The 19434-nt window shown below is 40.9% G+C and overlaps 1 protein-coding gene and 1 non-coding gene across 2 annotated transcripts in view; both read left to right on the top strand.

The window, feature by feature from the left end:
* The window catches only part of galt (galactose-1-phosphate uridylyltransferase), a 45304-nt gene that overhangs the window by 12425 nt on the left and 13445 nt on the right, over positions 1-19434 (top strand). The window contains exons 7-9 of the mRNA XM_072453646.1: positions 7605-7727; positions 18308-18440; positions 18832-18915. Of these exons, the coding sequence (XP_072309747.1) occupies positions 7605-7727; positions 18308-18440; positions 18832-18915 (340 nt within the window). The remainder of the gene's footprint in view (positions 1-7604; positions 7728-18307; positions 18441-18831; positions 18916-19434) is intronic.
* On the top strand, positions 4703-4808 carry LOC140368452 (U6 spliceosomal RNA). The gene has a single exon (XR_011928164.1). It is a non-coding gene; the product is annotated as a U6 spliceosomal RNA (small nuclear RNA).

Here is a 19434-nt window from a genome sequence, read left to right as displayed (position 1 = left end):
ACATTATTCTGTAATCATCGCAACACCGGGACATAGGCTGGAGGTTTACTAACGTATCGCTGTGTGTGTACTGAATGTAGATGTATTGGGGATCCAAATAATGATTATTTTTGTAGTCGACTAGTCAGCAATAATTTTTTCGATTCGTCTACTCATCAAATGTAATTTCTGTTTTACTTTGAGACTTTTTAAATATATTGTCAACAAAACAAAGGTTGAAAATGTGTAAGAATGTGTAAGTGTAAGAAAATCTGAAATGTTTTGTTCTTTTTGAACATATGGATTTAAAGATGCAGCTTTGTTACACAAAAGTATAGTCTGTATAGTTCAATGAACATTTACAATTATCAGAGTATGATTATTGCTTATTGTCGACTGTCTCGATTAGTCCATTCATTGTTGCTTCGTTGCACATGTGTGTGTGTGTGTGCGTGCGTGTGTGACACCAAGAATCTGCTTCTCGTCCCAATGCTTTAGTGCGCCTCTCAATTTAACGCGCAGGTATATAGCTTGTTTTAGCGTTGTTCATATTGTTTTATGTTGCTTAGTTCCTATGTTTGGGAATTCTGTTGACATTGACAATGGCAATAAACCTTTTCTGATTCTGATTCTGAAATATCATTCTACCTTGGGGTGTCCTATAAATACAACTCTCTGAGCGGTAGTAAAATAAAGTTCACAACAAATGAGCTTTTTCACTCTTGGGAGATCTACTGTAAGCGACTTCTGTGAGCGTGTTCTCAGCATCTGACCAAGAAGCACATGAACGCTCACAGGCCGTGTGAACGGGCACAAAAAGCTTCCATACAAACTGCCCGAAAGAATGCGCCACAAAAGCATTTTACATCTGAAAGTTGTTTTGTTTACTTTTTGTGTTTTTGGTCACGTAATTATCCAATCGGAAAGCAGAAGGACTTTGGGTTGCCAGATCCTAGATTCCATGAAACCATTTAACCAATAAGTCTCACAATTATATAATTATGTCTTCAAGTTCAGATGTGATTGTATTGCAATTTTTAAATCGGTATAGGAGCAGATGTTCAAACTAAAAATGGTATGAAAATGTGCTGGATGATTTGTTTAGAAAAAAAACATTCTCGTTGTATATGCCGGAGCTGGATTATGAAAGTAAGAGAATATGTAAATATGCAGAAATGCTGCAGTGCAGCGATAACTAATCAATATTCAAGTGAAAGTGCCACACTCAGCCAAGCAAGAATATATGCTGCTTATTTTGACAGTGTCAAGTCCAACATTTATATCAACACAAGTGGTGACAATGAAATATTACCACTCAGCTCTGACAGCTGGACTGATAATGTGCGATGGCAAGATTTCAGCAAATATTGTTTCGTATAACAGCACATTTTTTGTGAATGTCTGGTTGTGAAGTGGTGCTTAACAGTGATATAACAGCAGAAACTTTGTAGGATTTTTTCTGTACTTTTGAAATATAACGTATTTTTGCAGATCGCATTAAATATTTGTGTATTTATCTTTGGTCTAAATTTTATAATAACGATACCTTAAATAGCCTTAATAAAGCATTCATAATGAGCAAATTGTTTATTTAGAATAATGCAGGCTTAGTAATGTATTTTTACTAATGAAAACTATATATTTACGAAAGACAAAGGTGGAATTATGATTTATTGTATTTATTATCCTTTTTCCTGTATAGAGAATACATATTAACAATATGCACATAAACCAATCTTTATCAATATTGGGATCTTTCTTTATTCATTCCATTAAGTTTAAACTCCTATTTTGATCATTTAAACATTGATAATGTAAATGACCAAACATGAGCCTGTGGCTCTGCAATGGTAAAATACATTTACTATTCTGCACATATTTTTGCTCCTTCCTTTGCTCTTCTCTCATCATGTCTTTATGTCTTGAAGGGTTCAAGTGGAGGTGGGCGTGTCCTCTCCATAGACTTGTATTGAGTGGATTGTGAGGTCGGTCCGTATATTTGCTTCAGCCTCTTGGGCTCTCAAAGCTGCTCTTATTAAGCGAGAGTGAAACAGAAAAGGCCTGAACTGTGTTTATGCTCAGCCAGGTGAGAAAATCTGGCTTTACTGAACCAGTTTTTTAAAACGGTATTTATTTTTGTTTATTTGGCCCACCCCTTTGCACTTATTAGGGTACAGCCAATTCGAAAGGATAACACTGAGGCTGTTAAAGGCATTGGGACTTTAAAAGCCTCATGAATTACCGCAATATAACATTTAGATGATTACACTTAATTAATCAAATTATAGCATAAACCTTGACAGAACAGTAAGTTTTGATTGAAGAACCACCGGCTCAAGCACATCGCTATAGAATTCAGCGTTCATAGAGAGTACTTGACCTTTGAAATGCTCCTCTTGTACACTGTGGAGACCACTCGTATCATTGTACTTGACCTGTCTAGGCATTTTTACAGCTTCTCAAAGAAACAGGGATCAGAAAGACTCAAGTGAGAGCCAGCTATATTCTTGCTGCTCCACTCTTCTGTAAACCTCCTAAGAAACTGCCCATTAAGATAAGATAAGATAAGATAATCCTTTATTGTCCACACATGGGGAAATTTCATTGTTGCAACGCAGGTAGATACAGAGGAAAAGAACAGATAACTTATAGGAAGTTTGAAAAACACTCTCAATAGAAGATCTCTTATAAACAAAAACTCCCATAGACAAAACCTTCCATTTCCCAACAAGGGATGGAGGGGAAAAATAATAAAGATAAAATAAATAAATACCATTGCATGTGATCACGACAGTAATTGCACATGAATATGTGTCACGATAGTAATTGCACATGAATTGCACATGAATTGCACATGAATCACGACAGTAATTGCACATGAATATGATGGAATTGCACATGGTTAAGTCAGTATTGCACATGTTCAGGACTAAGGGATCATCTCAAAATGGGTTGAAGCTGAAAAGACGTAATATTTTTCGTCTTGGGGGAGAGGTTGAACCTACATTTCGTCACCCGCCCCGCTCCTCGCGCCGTGGCCAGCGCGAGGGAGCACCCGCCCCACTCCCTGCGCTGGCCACGGCGTGCCGTGGACCATGTGGATTGAGTAAACATGCGCAACAGGTGACATTATTTGGAGAATTCATAACTTCTACCAATAAACATACCAAAGGATGTTCAGAGATGTTCACTAGAGGTGAGCAGGGTCTATCAAGCTACTATCGTTTTATCAACGCGTTAACATTTTATGTGAAGCCAGTCTTTCGTCTTTTGAGGGGGGGAGGGGGTCCAGAGAGAGACGAAAAAAATTACGTCTTTTCAGCTTCAACCCATTTTGAGATGATCCCTAACAGTGTTTGTTATAAAGTCTGACAGCAGCAGGAAGGAAAGACCTGCGAAACCTTTCCCTCACACAGCGAGGGTGGATCAGTCTCTCACTGAAGCTGCTCTCCCGAGCGGAGTGTCCTGCAGGGGGTGACACTCATGGTCCAGCATAGATGTGAATCTAGCCAGGACCCTCCTGTCCCCCACCTCCTGCACCGAGTCCAGAGCACAGCCCAGGACGGAGCTGGACTTCTTGATGACTTTGTCCAGCCTCTTCCTCTCTCTCTCTGTGATGCTGCTGCTCCAGCAGGCCACACCATACAGGAGGGCCGATGCCACCACAGAGTCGTAGAAGGTCTACAGGAGTGGCCCTGTCACTCCAAAAGACCTGAGTCTCCTCAGGAGGTAGAGCCGACTCTGGCTCTTCCTGTACAGTGCGTCTGTGTTATGAGTCTAGTCCAGTTTGTGGTTCAGATGAACACCCAGGTACTTGTATGAGTGCACTCTCTCAATGTCCCGTCCCTGGATGTTCACTGGTAAGGGGGCAATGGGGTGGCGTCTGCGGAAGTCCACCACCATCTCCTTGGTCTTCCCCACGTTGATGAGGAGGTGGTTCCGCTGACACCAGTCCACAAAGTCCTGCGCCAGTCCTCTGTACTCGGCATCATTGTTGTCTGTGATGAGTCCGATGATAGCAGAGTCGTCAGAGAACTTCTGCAGGACACAGCTGTCCGTGTCATGTCTGAAGTCTGCAGTGTAAAGGGTGAAGAGAAAGGGCGCGAAGACATTGCCCTGGGGCACCCCCACACTGCAGGTCCAAGTGTCAGACACACAGTCCCGGGCTCTCACAAACTGGGGTCGGTTTGTGAGGTAGCCCAGGATCCACTCTGCCAGGTCATACTCCACACCAGCCGTCTCCAGCTTGTCCCTCAGGAGCAGCGGCTGATGGTGTTGAAGGCGCTGGAAAGATCGAAGAACAGAATCCTCACAGAGCTGCCTGGCTTTTCCAGGTGAGAGAGAGAGCGGTGCAGCAGGGAGATGACGGCGTCCTCCACTCCGATGCCAGGCCGGTATGCGAACTGCAACGGGTCCATGGCTGAGCTCACGGTGGAGCGGAGGTGGTCCAGGACCAGCCGCTCCAGTGTCTTCATCAGCTGGGACATGAGAGCCACCGGCCTGAAGCTGTTGAGGTCTTTGGCGCGCGGTGTCTTGGGCACAGGTTCCAGACAGGTCTTCCAGACCTGTGGTACCACCCTCAGCTTCAGGCTCATGTTGAAGACATGCTCCATAACTCCACACAGTTCATCTGCGCAGGACTTAAGGAGCCTGGGGCTGATGCCATCAGGTCCTGCTGCCTTCCTCACTTTAATCCTCTTCAGCTCACTCCTCACCTGTATATGTGTTAGTTCGCTAACACATATACTAAAATTGGAACGATACAGAGAAGATTAGCATGGCCCCTGCGCAAGGATGACACGCAAATTCGTGAAGTGGGGAGCTGATGGGCCGGAGCAGAGGTGTGAAGGGGAACGGGGGTGGGCCATTGTCCGGCTGTGGAAGAGAGGGCATGCAGCTGTGCAGGGGGAGGGGTGGGTGATTGATCAAACCTCAAGAAGTGAGTATTTAAATCGTTCACCCACTGTAGGTCTCCCTCTGTCTGGGCAGGGGAGGGTTTGAAGCCTGAGATGGTTTTCAGGCTCCTCCACACTCCCTGAATGTTCTTCTGCTGCAGCTGCTCCTCCATCCTCTTCTTGTAGCCGGCCTCAGCCTGCCTGAACTTCCTCCTCAGCTCCTTCTGCACAGTCCTCAGCTCCTCCTTATTCCCTGACCTGAAGGCTCTCTTCTTCTCCTTCAGCAGAGCCTTCAGTTCACGGTTAGTTATTACCGTTAAGTGTTATAAGCAAGGGTGTATATGTCTGTGTTAACCTTGCCATGAGCTGGCCCCACTAAGTATAGGTCACCCACAACCCCTAACGGGAAAAAGGAGTAGCAAAAGGAATTAATGCTATGAATATTGATGCTTTTAGAGCAGACAAATGTCATCTCATCATAGAGTTTTACAGAAGCAGATTTTACAGAGAGAAAAATACATTAAAAAAGTGATTTATTATTATTTATCATGCCTCCATTCATTCAAAAAAAGTAGCTAATCTTTTATATAGATAAATTGAGGTTTAATTGGATAGTTACTTACATTTAAATAAAACAACTATATACATAAGAGGACAATTTATTTTTTTATTCAGATCAAGAACATAGTGCTTTTGATTAAACGCTTGTTCAGCACACCGCTCTTTCACAAAAGTGCGTTCACTGCTGCCTCAGGTGAATACTGCTGTTGTGTTGTTGGGCAAGACGCGTAACCCGCCTATATAAATGTAACCTTTCACCATATTTTTTATTTTAACAATAATCAAGCTTCTGCCATACTTTTTTCAATTTTCCTGGTAAATCCATTTTGTCTACAGTGTACATTTATGGCACTCAGAGTTTCAAGGTTTGTTTGTGCTAATTCATTTATGGAATGTTTCAGAAGAGAGACAAAGTATGGCAGATGGGACAAGGATTCTTCACATTCTTCTTACAATAGTCTGAACTGTCAAATTATAACTATGATAATATATTTAAAAAAAGACATTCTAGCAGTAACCACAATCCTACTCAAGCACCGTTTCATAAAAAAAAGGAAAAAAGTTGACGTCCAAAGTTGTTGTCCAAGAAAGTAATACGTATTTGAGAAATTGATCATTCAAGTAAGAGTAAATGTAATAGAGAGAGAGCGAGAGAGCGAGAGCGAGAGCGCCTAATCGCACATCTGTGTAGTTCATTTTGACATATTTTCAAGCCTTTTGACTGAAAATCCAAGGTGTAAAAAAAATAAAGCATGAGGTGTAAAAAATTGGGTTCCGCCCACAATGGCTGACTCCTGGTGGGGTCATAATATAATGTTTTTACTCATCCTAACATGAGGTACGTTTGAACCAATTTTCATAAGTCTAAGGCCAAAAAAATAGTGTGTAACTTTGAAAAAATAATCCAGGTAGGTAGGTCGGATTTTTTTAAGACAGACAGTTTTCTTTTCTCAGAAGTGAGCGCTTCACATTGAAGTGGCCTTATTGGTATGCAGATATTGAATACAATAGTTCTCTTTTCAAACTCTTTTGTTCGGCCGTTGTTTTCCACGATAAAAACTCGAGCTAGAGTCACTTGATTTTGTCACATTGTGCCACGTCACAAATTAACCCATTATAAATGTTATCAGTTGTCTACGATTCTAGATTCTAGTCTAGATTGTCTTTTATGCATTTTAAATGTCAAATTTGTAGAGGGAGCTTGAGAGTCATTTTATTAGCTAGCCACCACATTTGCATATCATTGCGTTCAGCTTGGAAATCTTCACTCACCACTCTCAGGCATATCCGTCCTTGATTCTCGTCCGTCGGCTTGGGCCTAATAAGAATAAACCGGTGAATAACAATACTGTAGCCCTTGCCATGGCTCGAGCTAATAAGGCACAAAACTTGGTGTTCTGTACTGAAACAAAAGCAGAAAGAGTTGGTGTAATCCATCAATTGTCTTGGAGTAGTGCATGGTAGAAAAAGTTTCCAAGTCAACTGGATAATTCCATGTACTGCAGTGAAGATCGATGCAAGCAAGGAGGATTACATTACATACAATACAAACAATGTGCAAAAAAGAACACGGGTCTGTAGTCTGCTATCCCCCGTCACCACACAAATCAGTGAGGTGAAGATTTTAAGCATGACACAGACGAAACATAAAAAAACACAGATGAAAATGAAGGCAGTCAAATGCGAATCAGGTACTTATCGACAATGGCTTCCAGATGGCCGCCAAAACATCTCAATTTCAGAACGATTTTCCAGAAACCTTTTCTACTGGTGAAAGAAACACAAATGTTCAAACAAATGTAAAAAATATATATCAATATTGTCATTTGTAGGCTTACTCACAGTTGAAAGAGTAACCAAAACTTTTACTCAAGCAAGAGTACTGTTACACTGTAGAATATTTGACTCTAGTAAAAGTATGGTATCTGCAAAAACTACTCACAGATATAATTCATACTCGTACAACTAAGCTCTACATTCTCAGCAATTTAGACTTTTGTGCGAATTCTTACACACATTTCTTTCATTTTCTACACATGCTATTATTTATTACACACAACATAAAACTTTCTCAACATATATTTGTTTTTATTGGGTAGCTTTGAAATGACTCTTCTTTCCAATTACCTATGCCTCGAAACAGCCCTGTATTGTTCTGTGTCTTATTAGGTTTGGGCCAGTAACTTCCTGCCAAATGAGCCGGCTGTGTCTGACCGCTGCCAGAGGGAATACTATCACGAGCACGGAGAGCCTCTTCTGCTACACTACGCCACACAGGAGGCTCAAAGGAAGGTATGCACATGTACGCATAGAAGTCTGACGTTGCCAAGTGTTGACGTTGCAAGTGGGGCATGTCGTTTATGTTAATTATGTTGAGCTGTTAATTATTCCTATTCCGTGTATTGTTCTTATGCAGTCCAGGAATACCGTATTGTTTCTACTAATTGCCATTTTTTACTGACGCTTAATTTGACTAGAATCTTTTGACACGTGGTTTAATGGAGATGTGATAATTAGCTAGGGCTGGGAAATTAATCGAATTGAGATGGCAATTATTGTGGCGGTGTTTTTTAATTGTTAGATTTATCCTTTGGTCATAGTCTTTTCAGAGTTTAGATTTAGGAGGGATTAATAGGATAATTTTGTGTGTTAAATGGCTTTTTCGAGACGTTTATTAGGGAGTGCCTTGTCTTTGTTTTTTCAAACTTTTTGAATGTATTTTTTTTGTCGTAAGAAGCTATAATAATACACTTTATTTAAATAGCGATTTTCAGGACACTCGAAGACGCTAAATAGTAAAATTAAATTTAAAGATCAAAAGGAACATAAATATTTTTTTCTATTGTATCAGCCAGCCCTATAATCATCTTTGGATACTAGTAATACACAGTGTCTTTCAACATCTTTTGCGCTATATAATGGAACCACTGCCCTCAAAGTCTTGCATCGGTGGCAGTGGAAATAAACCACCAACCTTTGAGTTTGTTACTGCCACATTTTCAGTCACTCTAATATGTCATGTCTTAAATTTGATTATGGTCTAGGACATTAGCCATGCCACTACATTTCTTTTCAGAATGCCTGCCCTTTCCAGCAGAGGGCGTCACTATGTCTTAGGCCTGTCACAATAACACATTTTGAAGAACTTTTTGAATGCAATATAATGCTTAAAAAAACACAATAATATTGAAACTTCAAAATGCCAATGCCAATTACTTTAAGCAAGAAAACACCAATAAACTCTTTTCTAAACGTATAATATTGTTAAAAACATGAGCTGCAATAAATTAATGGCAGAATGAAACACTTTAGTAGAAGTTAGTAGTAAGTAGTATAATTTACTTAATTGACCCTCTACAGCTCAAATCTCATACCACAACTCTTCTTTTGCTAGAAAATTTACACAGTATAAATATTGAACTCCAAAAATTATTGAACGATACAGTATATTATTACTGTGACAAGCCTAATATTTTCAACGCCTAAAACGGAATAGTGTGATGTAGGGTCTCAAACTACAGGTATTCAGTTTATGATTAAGGGAGATTTCTTAGCAGAAACGAGACAAGACGGGGCACCAGGGTAAAACCCAAAGAGCTAAGATACGGTCCTTAATCGCGCTCGTTAAAAAGGTCTGAAGGGTGTTTCACGATTCAGGGACTTACACATAGTCTATTCAAACAAACAATAGTCAATAACTCTTTTGTGTAGTTTATTTATCCAAAGGGCAATCAAAAACACCGGAGCAGAAATGCGCACAGGTAAATCACATGTGATGTTATATCAGATTTAACAGCAGATTTCATGCAGATAATGTTAAATCAGGGTTTTGCCTTTGATAATCAAACGTGTCGTATTCTAATCTATATCAAAAAGAGGGAAAGTGAGAAGCTAAAGGGAGGAGGAACAGCTGAGCTCTACCCAAATCACGCCACAAAAGAACCGCACACTGAACTCGGCTTACGGTTTGTAGAGACTCGGTCCGGCTGGTCCTTGTCCGCGGACGAGATCCGTAGCGAGGCGTCGCGTGAAGCGGTGTGGCGGGCGAAGGCAAGGGGGCGTGCTGCGAGGTCCGTGAAGCGGGCGGCGGCCGGGGAGCGAGGCGTCGCGTGGAGCGGTGTGCTGCGACGTGCTGTAAGGTCCTTGGCGCCGGTGGCAACGGAGGCGATGTCCGGGAGTTCCTTATCGGTAGAACGCTTTAGCGGCGTGTTAGCTCCTCACGCGGCCTTTACTCAGATGAGGACGTAGCGCTGATCCACGTAAACGGCGTAGATTACTTCAAAAAGGAAGAGAAACGAAGTAGCAAAGAAAGTCTCTGTCCGGTTTAGCGCTTAAGCTTAGTTCCAGGTAGTTCCAGGTAGTTCCAGGTGGTTTCAGGTGGTTTCAAAGTCCAGGGCTGGCATGGCCTTGTCGACCACGTGTCGGACGGATTTTGTTGAGACAAAGGAAAAAGTGAAAGGCTCGTCCGTGGAGACGGCTTCCAAGAGAAAAAGACAAAGGCTTGAACACAAAGGGGATGAGAAGAGAAGAGGGCGTTTATAGCTTGGAGCGTCCTTTTGATACCTGGCCCGCAGGGCATGCTGGGAGCGAAAGGGGCGGGCGCTACTGCGCAGATTTCCCGTTTAACATTTCCTGGCCGAGAAAATAAAGCTAGAGTAACGTAAATAATGGCAAAACATTTAAACCCTGTTTTAACATTTACATGTTAAACACTTTTGGGCAGTTTGTACTCATTATTTCTTGAGGTAGATGCATTTTACATCTTCTTTCACCTGTGACGGGCACTTGAGTTAAAGCATTGGGAATATAAACCTTAAACAGTGGAAAAATACGTAACACAAGGAGAGACATGCGGTGTATGGAGTTGGTTCAGACGAACATTCATGGCATAATCACATAAAACATGGTTTTCATTGGGGCATCCTCCTGAAAGTCACTGGGGAGAAGGTCTGTTATCACAAAAAGTCACAGCAGCTCCCTGCGGTGAGGGAGAGAGGGAGAACGAAAAACCCCAATGTTCAAAGAGAGATTTTCTGTTATCTGGCCGTGGAATGTTCATCCCCATTCCCCTACAGTGATTATTTAAATATTCTCAATAAAGGATGCGTTTTCTTTTACCCCCGTCCCATGGGACTACGGATGGAAATTAGCTTTGAGCATTAGCTGTTCATTAATACAGTACATGCTGTCCAATTCCAATAAATAAATAAATAAATATAATAAACTAAACAGTATCCCGAAGTTTAACTGACTTAATGTCCCTGCTGTTTATTCCCTCTTCGTCTCTCTGTCTTCATCCCACTCACATCCTCAGTCTGTCGTTCTGTTAGCCAAGCGTGTGATTGGACAGGCTAGGTGCATTAGCATTAGCATAAAGCCCCTGCATCCATCTCCTGCATGAACATTAGCCAAAGTAACTGTGTGTGACATGAGAAAATCAACTTTTCGTCACTTGAAAGGATTCTGCTTTTGATGTTTTGTAGTGGAAAACTTAATTTATGTGACAGTTGCAGTTGCAGACCATTGACAAGATCAGTACAAAGTCCATTAAATGCACAACACCACTTGCATGTGCGTGTTTCTTCCCCAGTGACTGCAGTAACCGTGGGCGACAGAGGCTAATACAGGGCTCAGCATATTAAGCGCGTTGGTAAATGTCTTATTAGTAAGCAGAACTGCAAGCCGTGAAGAAACTTTAGAAAGGAGAATTAAAGTTGACAAAACAGGAGTGTTATCAGACTTCCTATAAGTGATCTGTTCTTCTGTATCTACCTCTGTATCTACCTGCGTTGCACCAATGAAATTTCCCCATGTGGGACAATAAAGGATTATCTTATCTTATCTTATCTTTTATTTTGTCTTTGTTCCATTTGCGCTGACAGGACTTGCTTATGATGTGTTATACTAAATAATATGCATAATTTCATATTTTATTCATAGTTAGTGTTTAAACCAGTCCAGTGACTTCACAAATTCTGCTTTTGCTTCATGGAAATTAAATAATTAGTTCTTAAAATTATTCATTTTAATTGGTGTGTTGTATTTTTGTGCAATTGTCATATTTTCAAACAACAATCAAACTGTTTCACAGCAGCAATTTGTTAATTTGTTAACGTTGACTTCAATGAAAACAGACTATGAATTTTATTATTAATAATAATCATAATCAGAATTCACATATATAGCGCTTTTTTGGAAATTCAAAGACCTTTGTTTGAAAGAGAAGACAAACATGACTTCTCTTTGCAAGCAAAAGGTATTTGAATGTTAAACAACAGCTTCTCAACAACTATGCTGCCAAAAAGAAAAATACACATTATAAAAGGCCATCATTATTTTGGCATTATAACTAAATTTCAAGTTGTATTTCACATATTTTTGCTGCTTAGTTAAAAGTGATTTAATGCTTGGGCTGTGAACTCATTTCAATTTTTAATGACAATTATGGGACGAGCCTCCATTTTAAGCATTGAAACATTGTTTTGATTTTTTAGGTTTTAACATATCGTTAAAGCAAGTGAATTTAATCTAATTTCATTAGTAGAAACATTCCCCACATATACTAATCCAAAGTGCAATAACTGAAAAAAATGTAATGTACAGTGCACATTGCATGATTCAGCCATTAACCGTGAACTGAAGGCTCTGCTGAAGGAGAAGAAGAGAGCCTTCAGGTCAGGGAACAAGGAGGAGCTGAGGACTGTGCAGAAGGAGCTGAGGAGGAAGATCAGGCAGGCTGAGGCCGGCTACAAGAGGAGGATGGAGGAGCAGCTGCAGCAAAAGAACATTCAGGGAGTTGGAGGAGCCTGAAAACCATCTCGGGCTTCAAAATCCCCCCTGCCCAGACAGAGGGGGATCTACAGTGGGTGAATGATTTAAATGCTCACTTCTTGAGGTTTGATCGGTCACCCGCCCCTCCCCCTGCACAGCTGCATGCTCCCTCTTCCACAGCTGGACAATGTCCTGCATCTGTTCCTCTTCGCTTATCTGCCCCGGACCATCAGCTCCCCACTTCGCCTGGACTCATCCATCCCCCCAGCACACGGTCCCCCTGCCAACCACTGACTGTCACAGCAGCACAGGTGAGGAGTGAGCTGAAGAGGATTAAAGTGAGGAAGGCAGCAGGACCTGATGGCATCAGCCCCAGGCTCCTTAAGTCCTGCGCAGATGAACTGTGTGGAGTTATGGAGCATGTCTTCAACATGAGCCTGAAGCTGAGGGTGGTACCACAGGTCTGGAAGACCTCCTGTCTGGTACCTGTGCCTAAGACACCGCGCCCCAAAGACCTCAACAGCTTCAGGCCAGTGGCTCTCGCGTCCCACCTGATGAAGACACTGGAGCGGCTAGTCCTGGACCACCTCCGCTCACCGTGAGCTCAGCCATGGACCCGCTGCAGTTTGCATATCGGTCTGGCATCGGAGTGGAGGACGCTGTCATCTCCCTGCTGCACCGCTCTCTCTCTCACCTGGAAAAGCCTGGCAGCTCTGTGAGGATTCTGTTCTTCGATCTTTCCAGCGCCTTCAACACCATCAGCCGCTGCTCCTGAGGGACAAGCTGGAGACGGCTGGTGTGGAGTATGACCTGGCAGAGTGGATCCTGGACTACCTCACGGACCGACCCCAGTTTGTGAGAGCCCGGAACTGTGTGTCTGACACTCGGACCTGCAGTGTGGGGGTGCCCCAGGGCACTGTCCTCGCGCCCTTTCTCTTCACCCTTTACACTGCAGACTTCAGACACGACACGGACAGCTGTGTCCTGCAGAAGTTCTCTGACGACTCTGCCATCATCGGACTCATCACGGACGACGATGACGCGGAGTACAGAGGACTGGCGCAGGACTTTGTGGACTGGTGTCAGCGGAACCACCTCCTCATCAACGCGGGGAAGACCAAGGAGATGGTGGTGGATTTCCGCAGACGCCACCCCACTGCCCCCTCACCAGTGAACATCCAGGGACGGGACATTGAGAGAGTGGACTCATACAAGTACCTGGGTGTTCATCTGAACCACAAACTGGACTGGACTCATAACACAGACGCACTGTACAGGAAGAGCCAGAGTCGGCTCTACCTCCTGAGGAGACTCAGGTCTTTTGGAGTGACAGGGCCACTCCTGAAGACCTTCTACGACTCTGTGGTGGCACCAGCCCTCCTGTATGGTGTGGCCTGCTGGAGCAGCAGCATCACAGAGAGGGAGAGGAAGAGGCTGGACAGAGTCATCAAGAAGTCCAGCTCCGTCCTGGGCTGTGCTCTGGACTCGGTGCAGGAGGTGGGGGACAGGAGGGTCCTGGCTAAACTCACATCTATGCTGGACCATGAGTGTCACCCCCTGCAGGACACTCTCTCCGCTCTGGAGAGCAGCTTCAGTGAGAGACTGATCCACCCTCGATGTGTGAAGGAAAGGTTCCGTAGGTCTTTCCTTCCTGCTGCTGTCAGACTTTATTACAAAAACTGTTAGTACTGAACACTCGTAATACTGACCTAACCTAATACTGATGTGCAATTCTGTCATATGTGCAATTGCTGTTGGAATTCATGTGCAATTCATGTGCAATTACTGTGAAATTCATGTGCAATCTATGTGCTGTCGTGACACATATTCATGTGCAATTACTGTCGTGATCACATGCAATGGTATTTATGTATTTGTCTATGGGAGTTTTTATTTATTTATAGGAGATCTTCTACTGAAAGTGTTTTTCAGACTTCCTATAAGTGATCTGTTCTCTGTATCTACCTCTGTATCTACCTGCGTTGCACCAATGAAATTTCCCCATGTGGGACAATAAAGGAATATCTTATCTTATCTTAAATGACGAAGTTGGGAACTTCGTTTGGATTTTTACCTTGACCTTATGGAGTCAGTTTGGACATGAAGTGGCATTTACTAACTTGACTACTAATAATTAATCACAAGCTAACTCTTAGAAGTATCGAAAAACAACTAGAGCTCAGACATTTTCAATACAAGCAATTTAAATCCCAACAGTTGGGCAGTAGTCGTCCAGAGAGAAAACTCACTTTTTAAGATAATATTTCTCTTCTCTAGATATATATTTTTCATACATTTGTGAAATGTGTTGTTTATAGATTTACCAGAGCTTGTGAGTTTGAGACATCTAACGTAGACTGAATATGGAGGTTGAAGTCACCACCACAGAACAGGGTTTCCTCAGAGTGGTTTGCAATCAAGTCTAGAACATTAGTGTAGAAAGTGGGGCATACATGTTAAGCAGAATAAACACTTTTCCATTAATAGCTCCTTTAACCAGTACAAATCTGATATATTTACCTCTATATTCAAAACTTTGATCACAAGCTATTCACCCACTATACGTAGCTACTCTAATATACCTAATATAACCACATTTTTATTTTTTTTTTATATATTGATCTACATCGTTCTTATAAGTATATACCATCTATTTATTTCCTTCAAATTTTTTTTAGTATCTTTGACTCTTTGTTTAGGTTTAAAATGCCGTTAACATTAAAGGATGCTGCTTCTGCTTCTGCATCTGAAATTCTCCTTTTTTCCCATTCAATCACTATACTATATTAAAAAAAAAGACTTCAATTTTGCTGGATCCCTTTGAGTGCCCAAATTCATTTATCCCTCTTCAGGAATACTTGGAGAGGCAGAGTGGACTTGATTTGCAGCGCTTGATTCATTCAGGGACTGAGCTGGTACCTCCTCTGATGGAAGTGTGCTCCAATGAGGATAGCATTTTAGCTTTAGCGTGATACGAAGCTTCTCCGATTTCAATTCCAACTCATGGGATCTGACCTTTATGAAATCCCGGCAGAGACTTTTCACCTTAAAAAGTATTCCATTCCGCCCCAATGTTTCTTATTTTGGGCCTCCCTCTCTGACCCGAGGTTAGAACCGTAAATTGGCACAGCGCACTTTCAATTAGGGCTTTGGATCCCAGGTGACACTGCTGACTCTGAAACCAAAACTTTCCAAAGCTAATTGAATAGAACTCTGTGGGATTTTGGAGTGTTATGTGGCTTTAGCACATTGTAGTCTTCCTCTCTTCTCTTCTCCCGTCCGTGCACACTACTCTTTTGTTTTAAATTTTTGCCTTAGCCCCAGCTCTCAGTCTCTATTGTCGGGGCTTCCTTAATCCAGTTAGATGGAGCAGCAAAGGACTGGAGAACAAGAGGATGAGCGAGGTTATCGAAAAAGACTTTGAAGTTAAGACAATTGCAGAAGAAAGTTGGGAAGTTATCCAAGGTATGCAAGCCATAACTCATTTACCACTGTCTTATTTTAAGGAAAGTAAAATTTTATAAGAAAAAGAAGACAGAAGGAATTTTCCAAATACGTTACATCTGCTCTTAATTGATAGTTGATATGAAAATAAATATTGTTGCCTTTTTTAATTTGCCTTAACCGCCAGTTTAAAGGTTGATTTTTTTTTTACCCAAATCAGAGTCTTATTTCCTCGTGGCGTGGACTGCCGATTAGTTCTGCCACGTATCAATCATAAAACGCACCTACCGCTCACCTGCAGCCGCGTGCGGCTCGTCCCCACGTTTCCACGTGTCTAAGCGCATTGATCTATCATAATAGTTCCCTCAGTGTACGGGACAAAATGAAGACCGAGAAAGAAAGCTGTCTCATAAGAGACGGAACTCTACGGGAGACGAGCGATGCGATGCGATCCGTCACGCTAATAAACAAACGCACGTGTGTGTTGTATCAGTCCACACGGGGAGTGCGCATGCGCACTTCCACCTGAGTTCTCAAATCGCCAAAAAATCTTTCATTGCGCCTTTAAGTAACAATAACATTTAAATTAAATATGGTATCTATCATAACTTAATGCATTTTTTGTTTCGGGCTTTCAGTGGTCATATGTGATTTTGTTGATAAGAATAGCAACATTTTGGCAAAAGAGATCAGTTTTAAGGTGCAATAGGTAATTTTTTCGGGCGAAGCATGCACCACCTGCTCCTGTCTATGGAGTTACAGATTGCCTGGAATGTTCCACAATATGGCAGTCAATGGATCTGCATTTATTTTTATTCAATTATATCTGTTTTTATTGATCAGAATACCATGAAAAATGAGTATTCTTTCTGTGTCCACCTCCTTGTCCTCAGTAAGATAAGTTTAATGCCATAACGTTCAAGGCAAAGCAAAAACATTTCCATGGAGATAAGCAGATGGCGTGCCCTTCACCTACTCAACATTTTTGCGTAACTTTTTCAATTGTGCAATTGAAAAAACAAGAAGGCTTTTGTTAGTGAATATATGTGTGTTTCAGTAAATGAGTAGAGAATGTTTGTCAGTGTGGGATTTTCACTAAAAAATCAGGTTGGATGTCTTAAAATGTAGATACCATTGTGAATGTTGTTTTGAAGATATGCAAAATGAAATATCTCGGATATTGTTTTTAGTAAAAATGTTACAGGAAGAAGATAAAATGTCTTGGAAGAGTTGCAAATAAACATTAAAACTAATACGTTTAAAGACATGTTTGAACACATTACTGATTGATTGATGTAATATCGTCTTATTATCTATCTTTATCGGGATACTCCTAAAAAATACTGAGATATAATTTTTTGTCATTATCGCCCACCCCTAAGTAAGTATATATCGGGGGGAAATTTAAATGTTTACTTCTCAAAAAGGCCAATTGGTCGAAGAAACTTTGACAAGATTGTTTGTGCATTAGTGTAATTAGCACCACTCTTTGGCATCTCCATCAGATACGCTACTGGGAAAATGAAGTATCTATCAAGCTATTGCGTGTTGATTATGGAAGTTTGTTAAAATTATGTGATGAATCCACTCAAATTAGCCAATATTTATTTGAATTGCTTGTTACTACTAGACGCTCAAGAGGCTCTTGACTAATGTGATACCAAGGTCGGGTCATGTTTGTTCCCTCTCATCAGTTTGTTCAATCTCAGCCGTAAACATGAGCTGCATTTAAATCAACTCTTCATAATTACCTCCACTCTTTGTCACATTACAAGTCGTTTAGAAATAATTTTAACAAAATTATCACTTTGTTTTGATAGTTGTTTCTATGCAGCATCAAAGTAGCCTGTATTAGCTATATTAGCCTATATTTCAATTTTGTTATGTTGCAATTTGCCATCTAAAATTATACTTATACTATATGATGTTGGAGGCTAAAGCAATAGCTAATGGGAATAAAACAAAAATAACACAAAAAAAACTAGAGTTACAACAAGTTAATCGATTATTGAAATAATTGTCAACTAATTTACTATTCGAATCATCATTAACTGGTCTAGATGTAAGTTCCAAAACATGCCATGAGTTGAGAAAATTCAGCTGTGATTCCATGAAAAGGACTAAATTCAGCGTATTTGAAGAAAACACTTCACTTCAAATGCTTCACTTCAGCTTTATCTGGGTCAAATTTAGAAACAAATATTTGTGCATATTTTGCTTTCTTAACAACTAATCAAGTAATCAAAATAACAATTACTAGACTTATCAAAACTGATTGATTTTGCTGGTGTTTTGTTTACTTCTTAAAAAACCTTTTTTGTGAGCAGAGCCTCTTCTTCAGACCTGTTTTGTGAACCTGTTTGTCTCCATAGTGATATGTTTAATGCCATACTGTAAAATATCATCATACCCTCATCCAGGAGAATTACATAGTGCACCTTTAATGTCGCCAGCTAATATTCCACCTAACAATATCAAGTCCGTATGATTTTAGACGTTTTAAACTGCCATGGATAGATAAGCTTTGAAATAACAACTATTACTTAAACATTTTGTTGATAGTGTAAACACAAATATATCTACTCTCTTTTTTTCTTTTGAACTTACAATATAGATGGCTGAGAGTGTTTTTCACCCGTTGCGTTGTTTTGTTGCAGGAGCGCGTGGTGGTTGAGAGCTCTGATTGGCTTGCGGTCGTCCCGTACTGGGCAACGTGGCCTTACCAGACGCTGTTGTTACCACGGCGACATGTCCTGAGGTTGACTGATCTGACAGTGAAGGAGAGACAGGGTGAGTGCCTGGTTTTATTTTATTTTTTATTTATTTTCATCTTCTTTGGTTTGCTCAGTGGGGTATTTTTGTCCGAACCAAACATTGCAACCTGCTTTTTTCTTTCCACATTATGTCCACATTTGAGAAAAATAACTGAATTTCAGAGGCAGAGTGTAGAGGCATTGAGATCATGTAAAAGAGTCTCATCCAACAGTTTTAGCTAAAAATGCTGTAAATGAAATGATACACTGGCTACATTAATATCAAATACACATGTGTGGATCTGGAAAATAAAACTCATAAGTTCCTGATGGGCTGTAAACTTCAAACTAGTCATAATCTTATGTCTGATTATTGTATTTTTCAAGTTTTTCTCCCTGTTTTAAATTTCCTTTGCTGTGTTGGTTAGATTTGGCTGACGTCATGAAGCGACTCCTGACCAAATATGACAATCTGTTTGAGGTCTCTTTCCCCTATTCCATGGGCTGGCACGGTAAGGCAAACCAGAGACTGGGAAGCTAGAATGTGGGAATGTTATCTTCTGCAGAATTACAGATAGAGCACCAGGCAGATGGAGGATGAGATTAAATTTAAACTTTCATCTGCACATTTGACAATTTCTAAAGTTACAATACTGAGTTTTAGCTCGAGTACAAGTAGAGACAAGTTATGAAAATCTTGCCTCAAAGGTGTTCATGGAGTGAATGATTTGATTTGAATCACAAAATGTTCACATGTAACTCAAGAAAGTGAAGTCTGTGCAAGTTGACCAAATTCTTATATATGTATATATATTTTTTAAAAACTCTTCCTCACCCCCCGAGGCCTGGGAGCTTGAGGGTTCTATGCGGTATCTTTGGTGACTGCTTACTGCACTTTTTGCATATCTATCTATCTATCTATCTATCTATAGATATAGATATAGATATAGATATCTACATCTACATCTACATCTATATCTATATCTATATCTATATCTATATCTATATCTATATCTATATCTATATATATA

Source organism: Eucyclogobius newberryi, unplaced genomic scaffold (genome assembly GCF_026437365.1).
Source record: "Eucyclogobius newberryi isolate DKJ021-1_F unplaced genomic scaffold, fEucNew1.0.hap1 SCAF_2, whole genome shotgun sequence".
Classification (NCBI taxonomy): domain Eukaryota; kingdom Metazoa; phylum Chordata; class Actinopteri; order Gobiiformes; family Gobiidae; genus Eucyclogobius; species Eucyclogobius newberryi.
This window is presented reverse-complemented; position numbering and strand designations above follow the sequence as displayed.